We start from the raw sequence: 24140 nt of genomic DNA, 5'->3' as shown, positions 1-24140 counted from the left end.
CATTATTTTCAAAATATATTCTAATAAAAACAATAATATCTAAAATAAGTAAAATTAAAATAAGGGTTTTTATTATAAATGATGTCTGAAATTGATCTACCCTATCAAGATGATTCCTAAATTAGAAAATCGATCAATGTTTTCCTTAAAAGTTACCACCAAACATCAATATCATCCTTGCCGTTCAATTCTGTTAATTTTTCTATTAGTGTGCTAACTTGGCACACGTGTAAACCCACCATCCAATGATATGATGCCACTTTGATTTAACAAAGAAAGTTTAAAAAGTGTTTTAAAATTCATTAAAAAACCGGGCAAGAAGAATGAACCCAGCCGCATTTCCCCACCCCCTATCCGATCTCCGCCATCCCCAACCCCAAGCAGCCGTCCATTTTTGCAATTTGAAAGCATTCGTGTCGCTTCTTACTTTGTCATCTTCACTTTCCCTCTAATCATTTATTGTCATCTTCACTTTTACTTTAATCTTTTGCTTCCGAGGAAGAACCCAGCCGCATAAATTGTCAAAACCCCAGCCCATAATCTTTCATTTTCTTTTCATCTCTCTCTGCGATTTTCTCTCCTGTATTGGTACAACAGTTATTGGGGTTAGAGGTAGGTGATTTTGAAATCAGATTCGCCACCAGAGAATGCGCAGCTTCCATGATTTCCGATCAACTTCCTATTTCTGCAAACCCGGGAGCGAAGACGAGAGATAAAGCTTCCGGGTTTTTATTTTTTGTCTCTATATACGAGTCGCTATAAAACATCTGAAACGCAAGATCGATTCGTCCATCTCGATTGTTTTTATATAATTAAAAACTTAAAAAATAAAAAATGGAAAAAAAGAACAAGAAGATGAACAGCTGGGCTGGGAGGGCAAGAAGAAGATGAACAGTTCATATTCTTTATTTATTTTTTTGCTTTTTTTAGTTTTTTATTATACAAAAAGAAAAATTGTTTTTAATTCTTATAATAATATTTAATTAGACTTGTGGGATCCAGTTATGTGTCATATCAACACATAACAAAATTTTTAACGAAATGAACACATTGATTTGTGACATTCATTTTCAGGAAAACTATTGATCGATTTTCAATTTCGAGGATCATCTTAATGATATCTGTCAATTTCAAGTATCATTTGTGATATAAACCCTTAAAACAAAAAACAATAAAGAAGTGTCAATTGCCACACGTGTGAATGTGTGACAAGAGACGAGTGTCAATTAATTTGATTACTGGCCCTATAATTATGGTGAACAATGAGCCATCGAATATCATGAATAACAAATTTGATACCAAATTAGCTCATAAGCATTTAATCTTATTTTCAATTTGTATAGTGAAAAATATTATGTCATTAATGAACAACTTTAATTTAAAAATTTACTTAGCTGGAGCTTAGTCGGTAAATTTTCGTTAGGAAAAGAAATTATGAGAGGTTTTAGCTAGAAAAAATTGAACTTGAGGGAATGAAATCATATTTTCATTAAATATTACGACGTACCAACAAAAAACTGCATGCAATAAAATGTGGCACCATCCAAATGCAAACGTGATATAATTCGCTTCTCATATATGCATATCGGTCGGTCGGTGAACCGTGTGAGAAAAATACATGACAAAATGGTCAATCATCTTTTGAAATCACTGTACTAAAAATCCCCGTCTAGCATCTTCTAGGCCCTGCTTAGACATTAGGCGCTTGATCATGTCTAGGCATTTAAAAATTAAGAAATGGCGCCTAAACCTACTGAGGCGCCCGCCTAGATCGCCTAGGCACCTGCCTAGCCCACCGAGACCCGGTTAGGTTGTGACTCACTTAGACATAAAGTAAACTTTTATTTTGCATTTTATTTTTTCAATAAATTGTAAGAGACTTGTTGAATATTTAAAGGAACATACATTATATACTTGTTCTCCATGTTTTCATTATATTTCAATATCTCATAATATATATGTTATTCCATTTTGTAGATGAAATTATATATATTTTAAGTATAAACAGATACTTATTTACACGAAATATAATAGATTTAATTAAATCCACCTAGTCCGTCTAGACGTCTGCGTAGACCCCGCCTAACTCCTTAAGTGCTAGACTTCAGTCCGCCGTTTGCCTAGCGCCTAGCATCTTTTAAATATAACAACTTTATATTACACACACATGTATATAGCTGACGTTAGACCAACAATTATTGTTTTGAACCTACGACCAGTGACGGATCCATATAGGGACCCGGAGGTCCCGGGACCCTCCGAAAGCTTGAAGAAACACTTGTGATCGACCTTTGGGACTATCCAACAATTTGGGCAGGTGCAGAGGGACGAATCTGTTAAGGGGCCTGGGTGGTCCTAGCACCACCGGAAGCCGGGATAAATTTTTGTGAGGACCTCCGAGGATCACCCAAGTTTGGGCATATATGGTGGAGGAGAAGAGGAGCGGAGTTGCAGAGTGTTCTGGTATTCTGCAAACCAGAAAGAAGAAAGAAGACTACTTTTTATTCAAATGACTTGGGAAAATGGTGCGCTTGATGTATGGTTTGAAAAAACCTTCTAAGTAAAACGGTGCGTCGATACGTTCTTTAATATATAGTTTTTGCAATTTTTTATTAAACAAAATGGTTCAACGTTCAAATAGAGTCAGAACTTTTCCAATTCCATATCTAACTCCTAATTGGCTAATCCCATTCTCCATTCACCTCCCCACCCACTATCACAACCCTAGTCTCCTCCCCCAGTCTTCACAAACTAAGTAGTTCAATTCCAATTTTAGATAATTTCAATTATATTCTGGATATTTTCGTTCTAGTTTGCAATAAATCTATAATGACACATTTTCGAGTATGAAACTTCATCATGGACAAATTTAGTTTTTGTAGTTTATTTTTTCGTTTAATATTTTTTTGAACTTTTATATTGAGACCACTCAATCTTAAAATCCTGAATCTGCCATTGGATGCAATGGAGAGGCTTATTGCCTTCATGGATGTGCAAGCAGCAGTGAAGAGGATATTTTTCGCTATGAATATCATTGAGGGTCTAGTCCGCAACAAAATAGAAGATCAATAGTTCCGTGAAGAGGACATTTTTCACTATAGTTTTTTTTATCTTTATTATTGGGACCCCCTAAGTCTAAAATCCTGGATTCGTCACTGCCTACGACTTCAATTAAGAAAGTAAAAACTAACGTCACTAAATCGAGAGATTTGTCAGTGTATTCAAAATACGGGGTAGAACACCCTATGCCATTATAAATTAGAGAATTTTTTTTTTATGTGTTCCTCCAATTATATATAATGGCATGTGGTATTTTCGCCCGCGTGTTAGGTGACATTGATAAATATCTCCAATAAACCAAATAATCGAGACAATTACAATTATGATTAAATATACGGAGTTTGGAAGACACAAAAGTGCCGTCTTAATTGAAAAATGTTGGTCCAACCTAGGTGGCCGGTGGTGAATATGAATATATGACAGCTCTTTACAATTTGTGCGAGCTCAAGTCAGCATCAATCCAGAGACAAAGAATTGAATTCTGGGTTCAAGAAAGGCTGTTAAGACGTTTAGTGATGGATACCCAGTGCTAACTTTGTGAAGATGGCAGGTTTTAATGCCAAATATAATGTTTGAATGGCTGGTGGGTTTAACAAGAATTATTATACACCAATTAGCCTTATAAGCTTATTGTGCTACTCGGTTAATTTACTTCATGTTTTTTTTTTTTTTTTTGAACAAACGATATTATCTATACTAAAGAGAATGAGGTGAGCTTAGCCGCATAATAGACTAGTAATAATGTGATTCAAATTCACGAGAATCAAATCTAAGACCTCTCACTTACAAGTGAAGAGAAATATCACTATATTATACTATTAAGAGGCAGTTACTTACATGGTTAGCCATTCACTAATAGCATTAGAAACTATTTAGAGCTCAGTACATAACACCACAAAACCCTTGCTACAAGCCTAAAACCGGCGCCAAACAAATCGATGTAAAAGGTCGCCATGAAACGGAGAGAGAGGGCTTGATTCCACTATTCATGAGTTCACCCTAATGAGACGATATCATTTACTATAAAATTTGCTCCTCGCATGACATACTTAAACATAGCTCAGTCGTTGAATTAGAAAACAATCAACTTTTCCTTTTGGTAATAATAATTAAATAGATTACAAATATCGAAAAGGGAATATTTTTTTTTTTTTTTTTAACAAACAATATTATCTACACTAAAAGAAGGGGATGTGATTAGCATAACAATGAGTTAGCAATAATGTGGTTCAAATTCGTCTTTGGCGAGAATCGAATCTAAGACCTCTCACTTATAAATGAAGAAGAATACCACTAAACTGTAGTATTTAGTGACCGAAAAGAAAATAGTTTGATCCTCTATTTGAAGTTCATTCTATATTAACCTCAATTGCTAACCTTTTTTATTTTTTATTTTGTTTTGAAAACCATTGCTAACTTTTCTTGTATTACCCTCAATTGTTAACTTTTCAACACTTCACCTACAATCATTTTGAATTAATAGCACATAATAAAGCTACTTTAATTTAATTTAATTTTTTAAAACTATTGCAAACTTTTTTTGTATTACCGTCAATTGTTAACTTTTCAACGCTACACCTACAATTTTTGAATTAATAGCACATAATAAAGCTACTTTAATTTTCTTCTTTGGGATTTTACTTTAATGATGCAGGCATCCTTGGTATTTTCTTCTCTGGGATTACTTTAATTATGCAGGCATCCTTGGTTGCATTGCCTTAAAAATGCATGCAATCCCGGACGCGTAACAAAGTTGCTCACTTTGATGAGCAATTTTCCCTAAAAAAAATTGAGTGCATCACAGTCAGAGATCATGGCCCAGAAATTATAAAATAGTTACGAAAAACTACAAAAGTAAGTGCCCCCACAGCGACATCCCACATGTGCATGCATGTCAGCTAGAAAGAAATTTGATCATCCTTCAACCTCAACTCTCAGCGGCTGGGGGCCATACCTTTCCCAATAAACAACAAAAGTTTACTGGAAACTATGTCATCACCTTCATATCTGCAGAAAGCAGCCAACTTAGGTGATAAGTGCGGTTCCTGATATGTTCAACACAAAAAACAAACACAATTTTCTCATGGCACCCCAACCCATCGATTGTCAGTCCCTGTGGATTTCAGTTACATGCATTACATAACATGCCACTGTGTGCTACTGCTACCTAGTTAACATATATACCTATTTGTTTCTGTAAAGCAAGATTCGTAACTTTTCATGCGTTTCCTAATATGTATGAAATTAAAAAACATGTGGTTCTTACCCTACAATTCCTATTTCCTTTCTCTTAGTTATGAATTCCTCATTTCTAAGTATGTAAATATGCTATATATTGTGGTATGGTTACTAGTATGGAATGAGTAGTGGAAATTTATTCTGGTTCTTGATTTTCATCATTCTCTAAAATATATATGGGAGTCGTTTAAACTATGGACTCTGTCTATATTTAGAAACACATATAAAATAAAGTAAGGTGTGAATTCAGATTTTTTTTTTTTTAAATTTGTAATTTAGGGGTGGTTTGGTATTGCTGTGCTTTGAAAAAAAAAAACAGCTTCTGCTGTGCTGTGAGAATAAGCAGCAGAGCATTTGGTAAACTTTTTTGTAAAAGTGCTTTTGAAAAAAAAAAAAAAAACAGTATTATAGTGTTTGATAAACTATTATGTAAAACAGATGTGAAAAAAAGCTGGTTTTTCAAAGCTGGGTTTTGCAGTGTTGTGTTTTTGGCTTTTTTTCACCCAAAACTGTGAAAAAAACCTGAAGCTGAATGTTTACTAAACATAAAAAAGCTCCCAGCTTTTTTTGATAGCTATTTTTTTTCAGAATCACCTCAGTACTAAAATTTGGGACGATTAAAGAATATTTGGGACGATTAACTAAATTTTTCAGAATCACCTCAGTACTATTTTTTACTGAAAAAATCATGAATCAGATCAACTAAATTTTGGGACGATTAAAGAATATTTGGGATGGTCAAAGCCTCAAACAGAAAGTAGTTAATCTTAAAATAAATATTTGAATATGCGCATGTTTAAAGAATATAACTGAAAAAAAATTCATGAATAAGATCAACTAAGGTTTCTCGCTCCATGACTTCTCATACTTAATATGTCACCAATGAAGGTGACGGAGGAGACGATCAAAGAATATTTGGGAGGCTCAAATCTTCAAATTGAAAATAGTTAATCTAAAATAAATATTTGAAATAGGCGCATGTTTAAGGAATATTTGGGGTGCTCAAAGCAAAGCTTCAAACTCAAAGTAGTAGTGAATCTTAGAATAAATATTGGATATTATTAAATACCCAGAAATTATCATCATGGCATATTAATAAATATTGGGATAAAGAATATTTGGGATGTTGAAACCCTCAAACTTAAGACTGTATTTTTACTCAATATCCTTAGTTGATGGTAATGTTCATCATCCTATTTTATCATTTGATGAGTTTAAATTTTGAGATTTAGATCTACCAACTACATTGATTTAAGAAATTTAAACTCATATAATAGTGATAAATAAAATAGTGAGCAACACCATCATCTAAGGGTGGTAAGCAAAAATATTTCCCGAACTGAAAGCAGTAAATCTTATAATGAATGTTTGAATAGGTGCACGATTAAAGAATATTTGGAGTGCTGAAAGCAAAAGCCTCAACTCAAAGTAGTAGTGAAGAAGATATTGGGGATATTAATAAAAACCCAAAAATATTATCATCATGGCATATTAATAAGGTGGAATGCTAATGAGACTCTCTTAAAATAAGACTCTTCATAGATTTTCTGTCACGTCATATTTTAACATCAATTTCAGTACCAACATTATAAAATATTGTACAAAAAATATAAGATGACAGAAAGTCCAAATAGAATCTCACTTTTGAGAAAATTTCCGTTAATAAATATTGGGCTAAAGAATATTTGGGATGCTCAAAGCCTAATACTAAAAGTAGTAAATCTTATTTGAATAGGTCCATGATTGATGAACATTAAACATTTGGGTGGTGAAAGCAAAGCCTTAAATTCAAAGTAGCAGTGGATCTTAGAATAAATAATGGGATATTACTAAAATCCCAGAAAAATTATCATTATCATGATGGCATCAGAGTCACATTCAATATTCTGATCAGAAATCCGGTACCCAACACCACCTAAAGAACTCACTATGAAGTGTAAACAAACAAATCTCTCTCTCTCTCTCTCTCTCTCTCTCTCTCTCTCTCACACACACACATTAACAAATGGAATGTCTATTCACAATCTAATGTTTCCTTGCCTGATGAGATCCCATCATGATATCATCAATAACCACAAAACCATGTCAATGATAATGATAATAATATTCTTTTTATCAACAAACATATTCTTTATCTCAAATCACACACACATGACTCCACAAAACATGTACATTATTTCATATACAAATAATATAGTTTGAAAAACTAATATATATATATATATATATATATATAAATGGAGCGCACCAAAATAATGAAGCTTTCAATATTCCAAAGTATCCTTCCTTAATTAGAATTATTTTAATTCTAAGGAAAAAAATCCAAACTAAAAGAAAATAAATATTATAAATAAATATTAAAAAAATACGAGTAAAAGATCAATTGTCACACGTATGAACGTATTGCAAGAAACAAATAATAAATAAAGCATTGCACAAATTTTTTTTTCGTCAAAGCATTACACAAGATGGATTTTTTGTCTAATTGGCTAGAATAATGTGTATTCTTCTTCACTCAAGTTTAAATTATTTTTATAATTGAAATGGATTTAAAAAGTAAATTATCGCTTCTATTAAAAAATAAACTAAATAAACACATTTTCTGTTGCCATTTAGTACCACAGTCTAGTAACATTCATCTTTATATATAATTGAGAGATATTAAGTTCAATTCTTGTTAAAAATGAATTTAAACCATATTATTGTTAGTCCAATTTGAAACTTAGACCACTCCATAAATAATATTGTGCGCCCAAAAAAAAAAAAAAAAACACATTTTCTGTTTTCATAAAGGAGAAAGTACACACTTTAATTTGGTTATTTTTTTGCCCGACACTTCCTCATTTAATTTGGCAGCAATATAAAGTAATTTCTCTCATTTTGGTCCCCCACTCCCATCCTTCTCCTTCTCCGTCCAGCTTTCTCGATCGACAGTATATAAAGACCATCTCCCTTGCTAAGTTGGCATGTAGTGTTTAAAAAACTATATAATATAAAAGAGACGAAAACAAAACCCTTTACGAAGACTCTTTTTCTTCTCTCTCGACTCCTACGCGTTAAAACCCTCAGCTTTCTCTCAATTCTCATCGCCATTAACGTCTTCTCTCTGAATTTCAGTGTAAAATCTTTGTGGGTTTTGTCCAATTTTGCGTTTAGAGAGAGAGAGAGAGAGAGAGAGAGAGAGAGAGAGGCGGAGCTTGTTGGGCGACCTCCATAACAGGCTTGCCTCAGCACAAACCTTCATCGGTTCACGCCATTAAATCAAAATTTTCAGGCAAGTTTTCAATTTTTTTTTTTTTTTTTTTTGGTATTTTCCCATTGAAAGTTTTCGATTTTTCGTGCATCGTCTTTGTCCCCTTGTGTCTTTTTCTCTCTCTTTTCGAATTCTGTGTTGATAAAAATCTGTATCTGTTTGTTTCCACGTGCAATGTGTCTCTGCAGAAGTTTTATTTGAAAACCCAGATGGTGAAATGCCCTTCTCTGTCAAACGAATCCATCTCTTCTCCTCCCCTCACTTAGCAGCTCACCATCGACTCACTCTTTTCAATCGAATCCTGCACAGTTCCGCTACATCCAATTATGGGTCCCACTATCCTCCTCCATGGAGGCATCCCTTCGTCTTCTCCAGCAGCTCAGCAATCCTCAATTACCCTTTTGACAGCTCTGCAGGGTTTGCCTGTTTTGGAGCTCGCTTCAATTCTCATCAATTTGGTACTCTTTGTTGGGTTCCTCTGCATCCTCTTAGCTCGCCGTGTGTTTGGTCGTCTGAGTCGGATTAGAATCCTCAAGAATGATTCGGATTCGAATTTGAGCTCAATTCAGCGTAATAGTGCTGTGGATGGAGGAACTCATGAGGTTAGAGTTGGCAGAGACTTTAAATTTTCGGTCTTTTGTTGCTTGTATGTGTTGTTTGTGCAAGTTTTGGTGTTGGGTTTTGATGGGGTTGGTCTGATAAGGGAGAGAAGTAATGGAAATGTTGTGGATTGGTCTGTGATGGTCTTGCCTGCTGCACAAGCTTTGGCTTGGTTCGTGCTGAGCTTTTCGGCTCTGCATTGTAAGTTCAAGGGATGTGAGAAATTCCCACTGCTTTTGAGGGTCTGGTGGTCTGTGTCATTTCTGATTTGCTTGTGCACTTTATATGTTGATGGGAGAGCTTTTGCAATCGAAGGATCGAAACACATGAGTTCTCATGTTGTGGCAAATCTCGCTGTGACACCGGCCCTAGCGTTTCTTTGTTTCGTTGCATGTAGGGGTGTTACTGGTATTCAAGTTTCTGGACAATCTGATCTTCAAGAGCCATTGCTTGAAGAAGAAGCAGGGTGTCTTAAGGTTAGCCCTTATCATGATGCTGGGCTTTTCAGCTTAGCCACACTGTCTTGGATGAACCCGCTTCTTTCAATTGGGGCAAAGAGACCGCTTGAGATCAAGGACATTCCCCTTCTTGCACCACAAGATCGAGCCAAAACTAATTATAAGATCTTGAATTCAAATTGGGAGAAAGTGAAGGCTGAAAACCGTTCAGGACAGCCTTCTTTAGCCTGGGCAATTCTCCGGTCCTTTTGGAAGGAGGCAGCTTGTAATGCTGTATTTGCTGGATTAAATACTCTTGTTTCATATGTGGGTCCGTTTATGATTAGCTATTTTGTTGATTATTTGGGGGGGATAGAGACTTTCCCTCATGAAGGGTATATACTTGCCGGTACTTTCTTTGCAGCAAAGCTTGTTGAGACCTTAACAACCCGGCAGTGGTATCTTGGGGTAGACATTTTGGGTATGCATGTAAGATCAGCTCTAACGGCAATGGTATACCGAAAGGGACTCAGACTTTCCAGCTCGGCCAAGCAAAGTCACACTAGTGGAGAGATTGTTAACTACATGGCTGTTGATGTGCAAAGGATAGGGGACTACTCTTGGTATCTCCAGGACATGTGGATGCTTCCTATGCAAATTATTCTCGCCCTTGCAATTTTGTACAAGAATGTTGGAATCGCTTCTGTTGCGACATTGATTGCCACCATTATCTCCATTGTTCTTACTGTTCCGGTGGCAAAGATACAAGAAGAATATCAAGACAAGTTGATGACTGCCAAGGATGAAAGAATGAGGAAGACTTCAGAGTGCCTGCGAAACATGAGGATTCTCAAGTTGCAAGCTTGGGAGGACCGGTACCGATTGCAGTTAGAGGAGATGCGTGGTGTGGAGTTCAAGTGGCTACGCAAAGCTCTCTACTCTCAAGCTTTTATTACATTCATGTTCTGGAGCTCTCCTATATTTGTTTCAGCCGTAACTTTTGGCACCTCTATATTCTTGGGTCACCAGCTGACTGCGGGTGGTGTTCTTTCTGCTCTAGCGACTTTCAGGATACTCCAAGAACCACTCAGGAATTTCCCTGACCTTGTATCAATGATGGCACAGACAAAAGTTTCCCTTGATCGAATTTCTGGATTCCTGCAGGAGGAAGAGTTGCAGGAGGACGCAACAATTGTCCTGCCACGAGGCATCTCAACCACGTCAATAGAAATTGAAGATGGTGTCTTTTGCTGGGACCCTTCCTCTCCCAGGCCAACATTATCAGGAATAAAGATGAAAGTGGAAAGAGGGATGCGTGTGGCTGTTTGTGGAATGGTTGGTGCTGGCAAGTCAAGCTTTCTCTCTTGCATCCTTGGTGAGATCCCGAAAATCTCCGGTGAAGTAAGTTGGTATTTTTGAACTTCGTTCTGTTTTACATCTCACGTTTCCTTTCCTTTCAAGGTTGTTTTTTTTTCCTAGGATGATTATTAAGTGATAATATTCCTAATACTTGTTTTTTTGCCATATCATTTCAGGTAAGGCTATGTGGTACTGCTGCTTATGTTCCTCAGTCAGCATGGATACAGTCTGGAAATATTGAAGAAAATATTCTTTTTGGTAGCCCAATGGATAAACCAAAGTACAAGAAGGTTATCCATGCTTGTTCACTGAAAAAGGATTTGGAACTTTTCTCACATGGAGACCAGACCATAATCGGTGATAGGGGTATAAATCTGAGTGGTGGCCAGAAGCAACGTGTGCAGCTCGCAAGGGCACTGTATCAAGATGCTGACATTTATTTACTTGATGACCCCTTTAGTGCAGTTGATGCACACACTGGGTCAGAGTTGTTTAAGGTTAGTATTGCTGATAGTATCACTGATATCACAATTCAATTGAAGTGATACATATATTTTATTTTTGGTTGATGGCTAAGTATATTTTATGGGGGTGATGCAGGAATACATATTGACAGCATTAGAAGATAAAACTGTGGTCTTTGTGACCCATCAAGTTGAATTTCTGCCCGCTGCTGATTTGATACTGGTACAGTCTTTAAAAAAAACCTTTAATATATTATTTCTGAGATGAAAGGTCCATATTGGCATCTATAGTCTGTAGCTTATGTGTATAAGGCGAGTCACACATTAGCAGTTGCACCGTGACAGTTGGTCTTGGAGAATCTTTACTTATGTTGTTTCTTTCGTTTATTTCAACACTTCATATTTTCTTTTTCCTTCTCTTTTCCGCACTTTCTACTTCCCTTTCCATTTATTCCAAATTTAGTTTGCTATATTTGACTTTGTATGTTCTATTTTGTGTGCTTTTGAGAAGTAGTCTGTAACCTTCATTTTCTGTATCTGTAGGTTCTTAAAGGAGGGCGCATCATACAGGCAGGAAAATATGATGATCTTTTACAGGCAGGAACTGATTTCAAATCACTAGTCTCAGCTCACCATGAAGCAATTGAAGCTATGGATATTCCCAGTAACTCATCGGGAGATTCAGATCAAAGCTTGTGTCTGGATACTGGGCTCCGAAAAAATTGTGATAAACCTAGCAGTAGTGTTGACTGTTTGGCAAAGGAAGTGCAAGAAGGTGTGTCAGCTTCAGAGCAGAAAGCAATTAAAGAGAAAAAGAAAGCAAAGCGCTCAAGAAAAAAGCAGCTTGTCCAAGAAGAGGAAAGGGTAAGAGGAAGGGTCAGCATGAAAGTCTACTTTTCGTATATGGCTGCAGCATATAAAGGATTGCTGATTCCACCCATAATCATTGCACAAACAGTATTTCAGTTTCTTCAAATTGCTAGTAGTTGGTGGATGGCTTGGGCAAATCCCCAAACAGAAGTAGACCAACCGAAAGTGAGTTCGATGGTCCTTCTTTGTGTTTACATGGCCCTTGCATTCGGAAGCTCTTGGTTTATATTTGTTAGGGCTGTTTTGGTAGCTACGTTTGGTCTAGCGGCTGCTCAGAAATTGTTTGTGAAGATGCTTAGAAGTGTGTTCCGGGCACCAATGTCTTTCTTTGACTCTACTCCTGCTGGACGGATCTTGAATCGTGTAAGTCTCTCATTTTCCGGAATTCAAGTGATTTTTTGTTTGTGAAAAATACCTAATTCACTACCTTCCGTTTGCATATATAATTATTGAATTGTTTGTTTTCTATAGGTATCAATTGATCAAAGTGTGGTGGATCTTGATATTCCTTTTAGACTTGGTGGGTTCGCATCAACGACAATACAACTTATTGGTATTGTTGGTGTGATGACAACAGTTACCTGGCAAGTTTTGCTGCTTGTTATTCCTATGGCCATTGCTTGTTTGTGGATGCAGGTACTTAAATTTTTTGCTTTGAATTTGTTGTTTTAATAATTTAGAAAACTGAAGATAAAAATATAAAGGATGTTGCTCACTGTTAATTTCGCATACGATTACATATATATTTTTGTTTCAAATTCTGTAATATTTATATAACTACACATTAGCTGAGTACTATTTTCCATCTTTTGGTTGCTACTGGAAAAGCGTTTAAATCGTGGTGATCAATTTCATCACTTTGAGAAACCTTATTGTTTGTCTTTTTGTCATGTTGTGTATATACATCTTTGAGCTAATTACTTTATGATATTAAACCTACTTTATTGTACCTGAATGTGAGCATTCTTTGATACAGAAATACTACATGGCTTCATCAAGGGAACTGGTCCGAATTGTTAGCATCCAGAAGTCTCCAATTATCCATCTTTTTGGCGAGTCAATTGCTGGAGCTGCCACTATAAGAGGATTTGGACAAGAAAAAAGGTTCATGAAGAGGAACCTTTATCTTCTTGATTGTTTTGCTCGCCCTTTCTTCTGCAGTATTGCAGCTATTGAATGGCTCTGTCTGCGCATGGAATTACTCTCAACTTTTGTATTCGCTTTCTGCATGATTCTACTTGTGAGCTTTCCACATGGGAGTATTGATCCAAGTAAGTTCGTGTCCTATACTATTATCTGTATGTTGTCATGAAATCTGAGTTCTGTTAAAACATGACTTGAATATGAAATAGCATTGCCATTCTTAAGGCAAGTCGTATATTTGCTTGGTCTGAATGATTGCTTCCATTTTGAAGCGTACAAAATATTTGAAAATTCTGACTTGGTTTATGTGGGAGTGGGAGTATCTATGACATGGTATCTCTTACATGTTAACCTGATTGAATCTCTGAGCTCATAATTTTCAACCATCATATGTTATACGATTTATTTTGGTTTCGCATTTAGCAGTGTGCTTTGATGTGCATAAAGCATTGTAATTTAAAAAAAAAAAAAAAAAAAAAAAAAAAAAAAAAAAAAAAGAAGTTACCCTTTCTGCTAGCTTAAGAACATTAAGCAGGTCTGAGAACTGGATTAGTGTTGATGTAGTCTAAATTATAATTTGGATGATTAAATGGCTTGATGGGACAATGACAAAGGAGTAGAATTTTCAGATTATGACAAAATGCCACATCTAATTGTAATTCGTTTTTCCATGTAGGCATGGCTGGCCTCGCTGTCACATATGGTCTGAATTTAAATGCACGCCTATCACGATGGATACTTAGCTTTTGCAAGCTTGAAAACAAAATTATTTCTATTGAAAGGATATATCAGTACAGTCAAATCCCAAGTGAAGCTCCATCCGTTATTGAGGATTCTCAACCTCCATCTACATGGCCAGAGAATGGAGCAATTGACATAATTGATTTAAAGGTATGCTGCCTGCAGTTCACAGGTTTTATTATGCTTATGCTTAATTTTGCGAACAATGTGCAAGTTCAATATAAATCAAGTATTGCAATTGGATTACGCAATGATAACAGTTTTGCTTCCTCCTTGTTTCCTTTGAAGGTTCGCTACAAGGAAAATCTTCCTGTTGTCCTTCATGGGGTTACTTGTAGTTTTCCCGGTGGAAAGAATATTGGAATTGTTGGGCGTACTGGAAGTGGTAAATCTACTTTGATCCAGGCATTATTTCGACTAATTGAACCATCAGCTGGGAGGATCCTTATAGACAATGTTGATATTTCGACAATTGGTCTTCATGATCTCCGAAGTCGTCTCAGTATCATTCCCCAGGATCCTACCTTATTTGAAGGGACCATTAGGCTCAATCTTGATCCCCTTGAAGAGCATTTGGATCATGAAATTTGGCAGGTTTGATTACGGTTGCATATCCTATCTTTTTCATTTTGGAATATGACTACATCCTCTGGGACTCAAACAATTTTTTTATTACCTAAGCCAGCGTTTTTCAAGAATTTGTACATGCGTGTATTATACACATAGTTCGTAACTAGGGTTACTTTATTTGGTACAGGCACTTGACAAGTCTCAGCTTGGAGACATAATCCGTGAAAAGGAGCAAAAGCTTGATGCACCAGGTATGAGTTAAATCTCTTACACATCCGACCCTCTAAACAAAGAAAACTAGAATGTCTTGGTTTGGGTATGGCTACCAATGAGTCGGATTTTTGTGTTAAAATTGCAGTACTGGAAAATGGAGATAATTGGAGTGTGGGTCAGCGGCAACTGGTTTCTCTCGGAAGAGCATTGCTTAAGCAGGCAAAAATATTGGTGCTTGATGAAGCGACAGCATCGGTTGATACAGCTACAGACAATCTTATCCAGAAAATTATTCGAACAGAGTTTAAGAACTGTACTGTGTGCACGATTGCACATCGTATCCCAACCGTCATTGATAGTGATCTAGTGCTGGTACTCAGTGATGGTAAGTAAAATGATTCGTTATGAATTCCATACACACCTATTCATCAATAGAAGAAAAATGTTCGAGTTTTCATATGGTCCTTTTCATGTAACTGCATTGAACTAGATATTATGTGACATGATTCTGCTTTTCTTTTGGGAAAGGTTATGTTTGGTGCTTTTGGGAGGTTTTATGAGGACCCATAGAATGCTTATTAACCTAGATATTTGATGTTTTTGCAGGTCGAGTGGCAGAGTTTGATACTCCGATACGACTATTAGAAGATAAGTCATCCATGTTTCTAAAATTGGTAACAGAGTATTCATCTAGGTCGAGTGGCATACCAGAATTTTGATTCAGATGTCATGGCTGAGAACCTTTGATTCAAAGGCAGCAGTAAGAGCAGATGATACAAAACAAGACAGTTGATGCCGCGTTCCTTGCTGGTGCTGCTGCATTCGGAAAGTTTAAAGATAAATGGGAAAGGACAAAGGTGCGTGCCATTTTTATCAATCCAAACCCCCATTTGAGGAAAGCTGTTTCTGATTCATCCCCAAGCCAAATCGGGGAATTCTTTCACGGTCGTAAGACAAATAAGTTGGGTTGATGAGAGCTGTAATAAAATACGCGGAAGAGGCAACGCCACGAGTAGATTTGTGCTTAATCATGTTCAATAATGTAGTTATGGAATAGGTGCAGCTGGGTTAGTCAATGTTTTTGGTCTCGAGGGAAGATGGGTCAATGTTTGTTCCACAATTTTTGATGTCAACAGAGCAATCCTAATGCTAGAAACTTAATCCCACATTTTTGTTCTTGTTTCTTCACATACTACTCTGTTTTGATACATGACACTGTGGCTATGGATCATGAAGATTACATGTTCAAATTAAATAAATTGTTGACATTATCAACTTGGTTATGTTATGTTAAACTACCGTATGCTCCACCGGAAATTAAATCGCTTATTCAAATTAACAGTCTGACAATATAACATGTTAAACCATTACACGTGTACTTCCTAATGCTTTTTGAGTTGAAAATGCCAATTCTTAAATAGTCAAAGTAATGATGGAATACATAGATTCCATAGTACCATTATGTATGATCCTAACCATGTACCATTACCAGTAGAAAACCGATGCTGTGTTAAAATATAAACACAATTGAGCGAAAATTAAATCAGTTATTCAAATTAACAGTTTGATAACATAATATGTTAAAATTTTTACAAGAGAAATTCTATCTTGAAGTGATTGTGATTACATGTTCAAATCAATGGATGTTTAACATTATCAAGTTGGTATGTTATGCTAAACTATTGTACACACTAGTGATAACTAAATCACTTGTCTAGGTTAACAGTCTGATAACATAACATGTTTAAACTATTTGACAAACAAAGTCCATTCGATTCAGTTATTTGAATTGACTGACATCTTGACAACATATAATGGTAGTGTGGGTGTATTTTCTTATGCTTTCAAGATTAAACTCGCTTTTATAAAGTTCAAAGTATAACGTCGCTTTTTAATTTAATTCAGAAAAAAAAAAAGAAAAAAAAAAAGAGAAGTGGGTCTTATGTAGAGAGCCCAAAGTTTATCATGGCCCAAACCAAAGTAAGCATATGCCCGACTCAGAACCGATCCTACCCATCTTCTTCATCCAACAGGTCTCTCTCTCTCTCCTCTCTTTCTCTCTCTAGCTCTCTCTGAAGAACCTGCAGCTGAGAGCACGATGCAGGCCGTCTCGAAGCGCGTTGGGCGCCAGTATCTGACCCAATCATCTTCCATCTCGTCGCTCAAGTCAATCTATCCCCTTTCCGATCACTGTAAAAATCCTCATTTCTCTCCATTTCTAGGGTTTGATTTTCAAATTCCCCCTAATTTGGTGGTCTCAATTTGTCAATTTTGTAGATTATGGAGCTGATCGTCCAAAATACGGATCTACCCTCGCCGCCAAGGGAGTGGGGCACCTTGTGCGCAAGGGCACAGGTGGAAGATCATCTGTTAGGTAGCCCTCCAATTTTTCATTTCTCGTTACGCGTCAATCAGTCTGGAAAGTTGAAGCGTTTTGTTGTTGCTCCATTTGTTTTCTTAGAAAATGTACGAAAAGTTAGAACATTTTGTCGAAATTGATTTTACTGCATTGAATATTATTGAAAGAGTTAGAATGTTTAATTGTTGTTGCTACGTTAGTTTTCGGGGAAAATGTAGGAAAAGTAAACCTTTTGTTGAAGTTATTTCTTTTATCGAATATATGAACTATATGAGCCCATTAGGGTAGGATAGATTTCTTATTTTTCTCAGTAAGTAAAGTTGTCATTGGAGATGGAATGCAACTTTTAAGAAGCTAATAACCAGCTGAATTCTTGAGAAAACAAAAATGTTTTATGAATGTGCCGCGTGAAGAGTGAAGGTAATGTGCTAATAATGCTTTAACTATGCGGATAGAGAAAACCCAGCAAATACAGATATCGAAACTCGGTTGTACGTGTTTCACATGATTGTGTTGTTTATGTTGGAAAATAATCTGTCTTTTTTCAGTGGCATTGTTGCCGCAGTCTTTGGATCTACGGGGTTCCTTGGGCGTTATCTTGTGCAACAACTTGGTGAGCCAACTGTCAAAAAATGCTTTTAATTGGAATTCCATTGAATTGCGTGTATGCATTGTTTCATACTGTGATTGTTATGATTGAGAACATTTCTAGTAGGTGATTGTTGGACTGAACTTGATCTGGGGAAGTGTGATTTTGTATTTTATACTTGAAAAAATGACAGAAGTATAATGGGTTGTTTGGCATTTACCTTGAGGATAATTTATGGTTTTCAAAAATCGGATTCAAGAAGAATACCAAACATCCCTTAAGTGTTTATAGTATGTGTCATGCATGCTCGTGCTGATTCTTTACTTCTCTTCCAGCCAAAATGGGAAGTCAGGTGTTAGTTCCTTTCCGTGGTTCTGAAGACTCCCATCGTCACCTCAAGTTAATGGGGGATTTGGGACAGGTAGGGTAATCTTTGCTGTTTCTTAGTTAATGTTCCTTCTTGACTGGGGAAGTAATTTTTCTCCATTCTTCAATTATTATGTTTCTGATGTTCTCACATTTCACTTACTCAGATTGTACCAATGAAATACAATCCGCGAGATGAAGATTCATTTAAGGCAGTCATGGCAAAAGCAAACGTGGTTATCAATCTCATAGGTATGCATTCTTGAGTCGTGACTTTATATATTAAAGATACTTTAATCTTTGGATTCAATGAAGGAACACTTTGTAGCTTGGCAGGGAGGGATTATGAGACAAGAAACTTTAGTTTTGAGGAAGTGAATCATTCCATGGCGCAACAACTGGCAACGGTAGGTATCCTGCATTGACATTCTTGACATTATTTTCATTCCTGTGCTGCTTCTGATCCTACTGCCATCTACTTCTCTTAAAAGTTGGTTCCCAAAGCATCATCCTTAACAAAAATAGTACCCTTAACAAAAATAGTAAAAAAGTGTTTATCAAGATTATTTTGCCACAGTTACGATAGTTTGTTGTGTATAATACACTTCTACACACAAGTTGCAGTCTACGATGCAGCTATTTAGCCTGCTTGCAATTGGACTTTTCTTTCAAGATAGATAGAAGTGTCTTTTGGGATCTGAAATTCTGTTCAATATCCAATTAGTGGAGATATAAAAGTTGGATGTCATTTATTCAGGTTTTGTTGTTAGACACATATCAGTCTTCCTTTTAATCTCTATATTTCTGCAGATTTCCAAAGAACATGGGGGTATCATGAGATTTATTCAAGTTTCTTGCTTGGGGGCATCTTCCTCGTCTCCCTCCCGATTCCTAAGGACTAAAGCTGCTGCAGAGGAAGCTGTTTTAAGTGAATTGCCTGAGGTAGAGTTATTTCCTTTCCTTCTTGTATGTTGGCATGCTTATTTAAGGAGCAGTGTCTAACATTCACTTTCATCAATAGGCCACCATTTTGAGACCTGCTGTGATGGTTGGTACTGAGGATCGGATTTTGAATCGCTGGGCCTTTTTTGCAAAAAAATATGGCTTTCTTCCACTTGTTGGGGATGGATCTACTAAGTATGTCTTCAATCTATCAATTGAAAGCCAATTTATTTTAATTTTTCAAATTTTGTAATTTAACAACGTTGCTCATGCGCATATCTTTTTCTTAACCTTCATTGGATGTTTTGTTTGCAATAACTTCCATGCAGATTCCAACCCGTGTATGTTGTTGATGTTGCTGGGGCAATCGTGGCAGCCTTGAAAGATGATGGTACCAGCATGGGAAAAATTTATGAACTTGGTGGGCCTGAGGTCTTTACGATGCATCAATTGGTAATTTCCCATCTGTAAGTTGTTTTGCATTGACATGAAATTTCTCTTACTAAGCACCCAAGGACTGCAGGCAGAGCTTATGTTTGATACAATCCGTGAATGGCCTCGCTACGTGAAGGTTCCCCTCCCAATTGCAAAGGTAAACAGTTAATCTTGATAATGCAAGTGTGTTTGGTTGCCAAGAGTAATCAGTAATCGGTCGTAAGAGCCCAGCCCAACCCCTCCCCCCACACCAAAATAAATGTGATGGAGTTACTTCAATGTTGTTTAATGATCATTTTTTGTGTATATGTTTATAACCACGTCAGTTGCCTGGTCTCAATATCCTAGGTGCATGCCTCTGTATGCCTTTATTATTTTATCAACTTGACCTCCAATGTTTATGATTTGATCGTTCCAGGCAATAGGAGCTCCACGAGAAATATTGCTTAACAAAGTTCCGTTTCCATTACCTAATCCTGAAATCTTCAACCGAGATCAAATCCTTGCCCAAGCTACAGATACACTCGTGTCAGAAAATGGTAAGTTCGATAAATTTTAGGATGTGGTAGTTCCTTCTTCCCCTTTTTTTTTTACCTATGATTGGTAAGTTTTCTCATTTTCTCAATTTCGCAATTTTGTGGTGCGCCTTGTAGCTTTGACATTCAGTGATCTTGGACTTGTGCCCCATAAGCTGAAGGGTTACCCTATTGAGTTTCTTATCCAATTTCGCAAGGGTGGCCCAAATTACGGTTCTACAGTCAGTGAAAGAGTGTCTCCAGATGCTTGGCCATGAGTCTCTCAGGCTTTCTAATTTCCAAATGCTTTTCAAGTCCGCAGTGCAACCCACTTGCAAACTTGTAATCAGGTTAGGGTTGCAGGACGTATGCTTCATCTTTCTTTCTGTTTTTTCTCTCTTTCCCGATCCAAACTTCTGTTTCCTTTCGTTGTGGTATTCCAGTATAATTGTATTAATAGTACGATTGTCAACGATTTGTATGACAGGTTTTCAGAGTGGGTTGCTTCTTAGAGAAATAGTAGGAAGAAATAAAAGATATGGAGAGTTATTCTTTTCCAGCTTCGTATCTGTCACCATCGACCGAATTTCGACCATTTGTAATTCCAGCACATCTGGCATCATTTTGTTGCGCTTGTTCATAAGCCCTGAGCCATGAAGGGAATTTGATGCATCTTTTTATCTGTTTTCGCTTGACATGCGTCCTCAAGTACTGGGATGGGGAAAATGATGAGGGTTTTGTTGTCTTTAAATATTACCCTTCATAATTTAAAATTTATAGATTCTGTTTCATAGTTTTCGTTGCATCTCAATTAATTAAATAAAACAATCGATGCATAATAAAACATGAGAAAATTATATAAAAATGAACTATGATGAAAGTATGCGGAATGCTTTATAATCTAATTTCGCAGAATTAGCGGTATTTTTGTGATCTATACCACTTTCTAATGAAAATTTGGGTTGCGGTTAGTTGGTCAGGTTCGTGTGCCTGCTCTCTTGCACTAAATACCAGATCTCGATCGAAATAAATATTGCATTGTAAAAGAAAGTAGCACTATTTAGTGTGAAATGAAATGCAATTCGCTTCTTAAAATTCTAGTTAGGCTTAAAGTCGTTCAACAAGGAATAATTGGCTTTTCTTGGAAAGTCTATATACCAAACTCATAATGCAAGCAAAGGAAGCAAGAGCCAAGGAGCAGGATTTGGAATTATATAGTCTGGAAAATAGCTTGACGGAGCCACAAAACACGTTATGGAACCAAATGCAGACCGTGGCTTCTTCGAACGCATCAACTTAGAAGGGAAGAACACCGGCGCATCATTTTCCATATGTCCGGGCATCGGAGCTGAATCGCATTCGAGTGACTGTTGCTGCATCAACATTTATATAAACAACAATGTTCAGGGAGCCAACAGTTCAGTTTTGCACGGGAGTTGTGTGAAAATGAAGGATCCGGGAGTTTACTTGTTCTTTGGGGACGTCAAGTTCTCTAAGTCGTTTCAATTAAGAACAAACAAGGCGAAGAGAAAGAAAAAGAAGAAGAGAAAGGAAACCCTATCTGGTTCAAAGCAGCTAGGGTTTTGGCCCACGTTTTTATTTGTATTTATTCCATTCCTCTATTTCTTTCATTGTTTTGTCCATAACTGTTTGAGATTTTAGTGCTAATTCTTTTGTTTGTGGGAATTTAATCTTTTGCCGACAAACAAATAATACGTCCAAAATTTAAAAGGCAAGAAAAAATATGCGGTAGTTCTCAAGTTGTGAAGGATACAGGAACTCGATAACTCAGTGATTGGTGCTCACTGAAGACTCCAGGATATTGCATGTAAAGTTCTACGTTAGTCGGCAAGCTAATATTGTAAAGTACTCCTGCAGATCGTACTTTTACTTGATTGTTTATTTGTGTGGTTGGAGCATGTGGATTCCTTTTTCCTCTTCACCGACGATTTTTTCGATTACTTTCACTCGGGTAAGTTTTTTTTTTTTTTTTTTTTCCTCAGAAATCCTCCTCTATGGACACTAAAATTTAATTCACATTGTAGACTTACATGTTTATATATCTGTTGAAATGTCATTTTCCTCGTCCAGATCATTCTATATTTTATTACAAAAGTCAAAATGTTAGACATCTGGAAACATTTGAGCTCAGAATATCTCCCTTGTCCAGATCATTAGATCCATCGAGAATATAACAATCGATCAGTACACGGATACTAAGTCATAAAATGAATAAGAGCTTCCTTACATGCTGGGATGCAATTGCATATAGCTTTAGCCAGCTGCTTGAATAAACAATGCACCTCAACACTTACATATATAATAAAAGGACATGAAGCATATTTCCCCACCAGTCTTTTTCTTTTTTTTTTTTTCTTTTTTTCTTCTGGTGAGAAAAATATGCAGTGAGTACTAGTCAATTTGCTCGATTAGTCCTTGTGGTTCTAGAATTGTCGAGCCCTCTTATTCATTGGAGGAAACAATAAGTTATCAAACCTAACAAAATATATCATGTTCATGTAAGGACATATCATGTGTGGTTTATAAATTAAAGAATGGACCACCATGCTTCATAGCATTCACATTGTTAGGAGATTAAATTCGGATTGGATTCGGATAAATGAAGTTCCTCACAGATAAGCTTCTCAAAATGAATGCTAAAAAAATACTTCCAAGAGCCGTTTCGATTTAAAAAAATAAAAAAATAAAAAACTTTGGAATTAACTTTTTTATCACTGTTACTGCATTACAAGGATGAGCGAATTTACATTGAGACTTGGATGGTCCTGGAACCCTTCAAAAGTCGAAAAAATGCATGTAAAGGTCCTTTAAATGTTTGATACAAGACTTTTTGTGCCTAACAAGTATTTGATACACTGCATTCTATAACTCAGTAGCATTTGGCAAGACTTGACGATAACAGTACTCGACATGAGGTCTTGACATTACTCACATATTGCTTTGGCATTTGTTGATATAAACACGGATGACAATAGGTCCATCAAATACTTGATAAACCCTAAATGTTTTACAATCACCCCCAAAATTAGATTCTTGAATTCGTCATTGCTATAAACAATGAATTTCATGTTGTTTGATTTAGAGTATTTCTCACTAATATAATAAGTTTTCTTATGGTGACTAAACTAATTAAATAAAAAATTAAAGGGGTTTCCTCAATAATCAAAACAGTTATATTGATAAAGGCACATTAGTGTAGGTAATCACGTATTTTATTGTTTTAATAGAATAAAAAGGCTTCTGAGTAAATTATTATCCTTTCCTTGCTCCCATCAATTGTGCAACACTAAAGCTAAATTAATTAATTAAATATTGCTGCGTTTACTATAGTCATTGCACCATACATGTGATGAGCATCTGAAAATCATTAAAAGAAAGATAATATTTGTATATTTTTACGAGGAATGTACATGTTCTACTCTTTTGCTAATAACATATTTTCATTGTATAAATTCAACAATTAGAATCGTTCAAGTTCTTAATTACTCTTTGCAAATAACATATTTTCATTGTATAAATTACAATTAGAACTGTTGAAGTTCTTAAAATCCATTTAAAAGATCATCCTTACATAAAAATTTCAATTTTTTTTTTTGCCAAACATAAGATCCATTGATGGAAGGAAATGTTACAAGCGATAAACTTAAATAAACGCTGCTAGTAGGCCTAGGGAAGAAAAAGTCCTAAGCAAAGCACATGAAGGCCTAATAAGACTTCGTTATTGATGCAAGTAGTCATCACCACAACCACCATGTACATCACCAATTCGCCATTCGGATCAGCTGATACACGGTCAGCACTAACAAAACACAAGGGACCAAAATGCTAAAAAATGCACAATGAAAACATAAATTTGCCTCTAAAAAGCTTAACAAAAGATAAAATCAGTCAAAGCCAAAAAAGCAAGAAGACTATTCACCATCAAAACCATAGAAAGAGGTGGCGCAGAGACCAAATCAGCTACA

The 24140-nt window shown here is 36.2% G+C and overlaps 2 protein-coding genes across 2 annotated transcripts; both read left to right on the top strand.

Moving 5' to 3' along the window:
- Positions 1-8262: 8262 nt before the first annotated feature.
- Positions 8263-16161, top strand: LOC137726678 (ABC transporter C family member 5-like). The gene is made up of 12 exons (XM_068465618.1): positions 8263-8572; positions 8740-10989; positions 11124-11444; positions 11548-11634; positions 11955-12644; positions 12753-12917; positions 13258-13552; positions 14101-14315; positions 14454-14759; positions 14923-14986; positions 15094-15333; positions 15555-16161. The coding sequence occupies exons 2-12, from the start codon at positions 8878-8880 to the stop codon at positions 15665-15667; spliced, it is 4608 nt and encodes a 1535-aa protein (XP_068321719.1). The 5' UTR covers positions 8263-8572; positions 8740-8877; the 3' UTR covers positions 15668-16161.
- A 789-nt stretch (positions 16162-16950) lies between these two features.
- On the top strand, positions 16951-20945 carry LOC137726677 (NADH dehydrogenase [ubiquinone] 1 alpha subcomplex subunit 9, mitochondrial-like). Its single transcript, XM_068465617.1, has 13 exons — positions 16951-17140; positions 17226-17322; positions 17856-17920; positions 18232-18317; positions 18430-18514; positions 18599-18669; positions 19073-19204; positions 19284-19399; positions 19534-19657; positions 19728-19796; positions 20058-20178; positions 20293-20504; positions 20642-20945. Exons 1-12 carry the CDS (start codon positions 17047-17049, stop codon positions 20430-20432), a joined length of 1200 nt encoding a protein of 399 aa, XP_068321718.1. The 5' UTR covers positions 16951-17046; the 3' UTR covers positions 20433-20504; positions 20642-20945.
- The last annotated feature ends 3195 nt before the right edge of the window (positions 20946-24140 follow it).

The sequence above is a fragment of the Pyrus communis genome, chromosome 2 (assembly GCF_963583255.1).
Source record: "Pyrus communis chromosome 2, drPyrComm1.1, whole genome shotgun sequence".
NCBI lineage: Eukaryota > Viridiplantae > Streptophyta > Magnoliopsida > Rosales > Rosaceae > Pyrus > Pyrus communis.
This window is presented reverse-complemented; position numbering and strand designations above follow the sequence as displayed.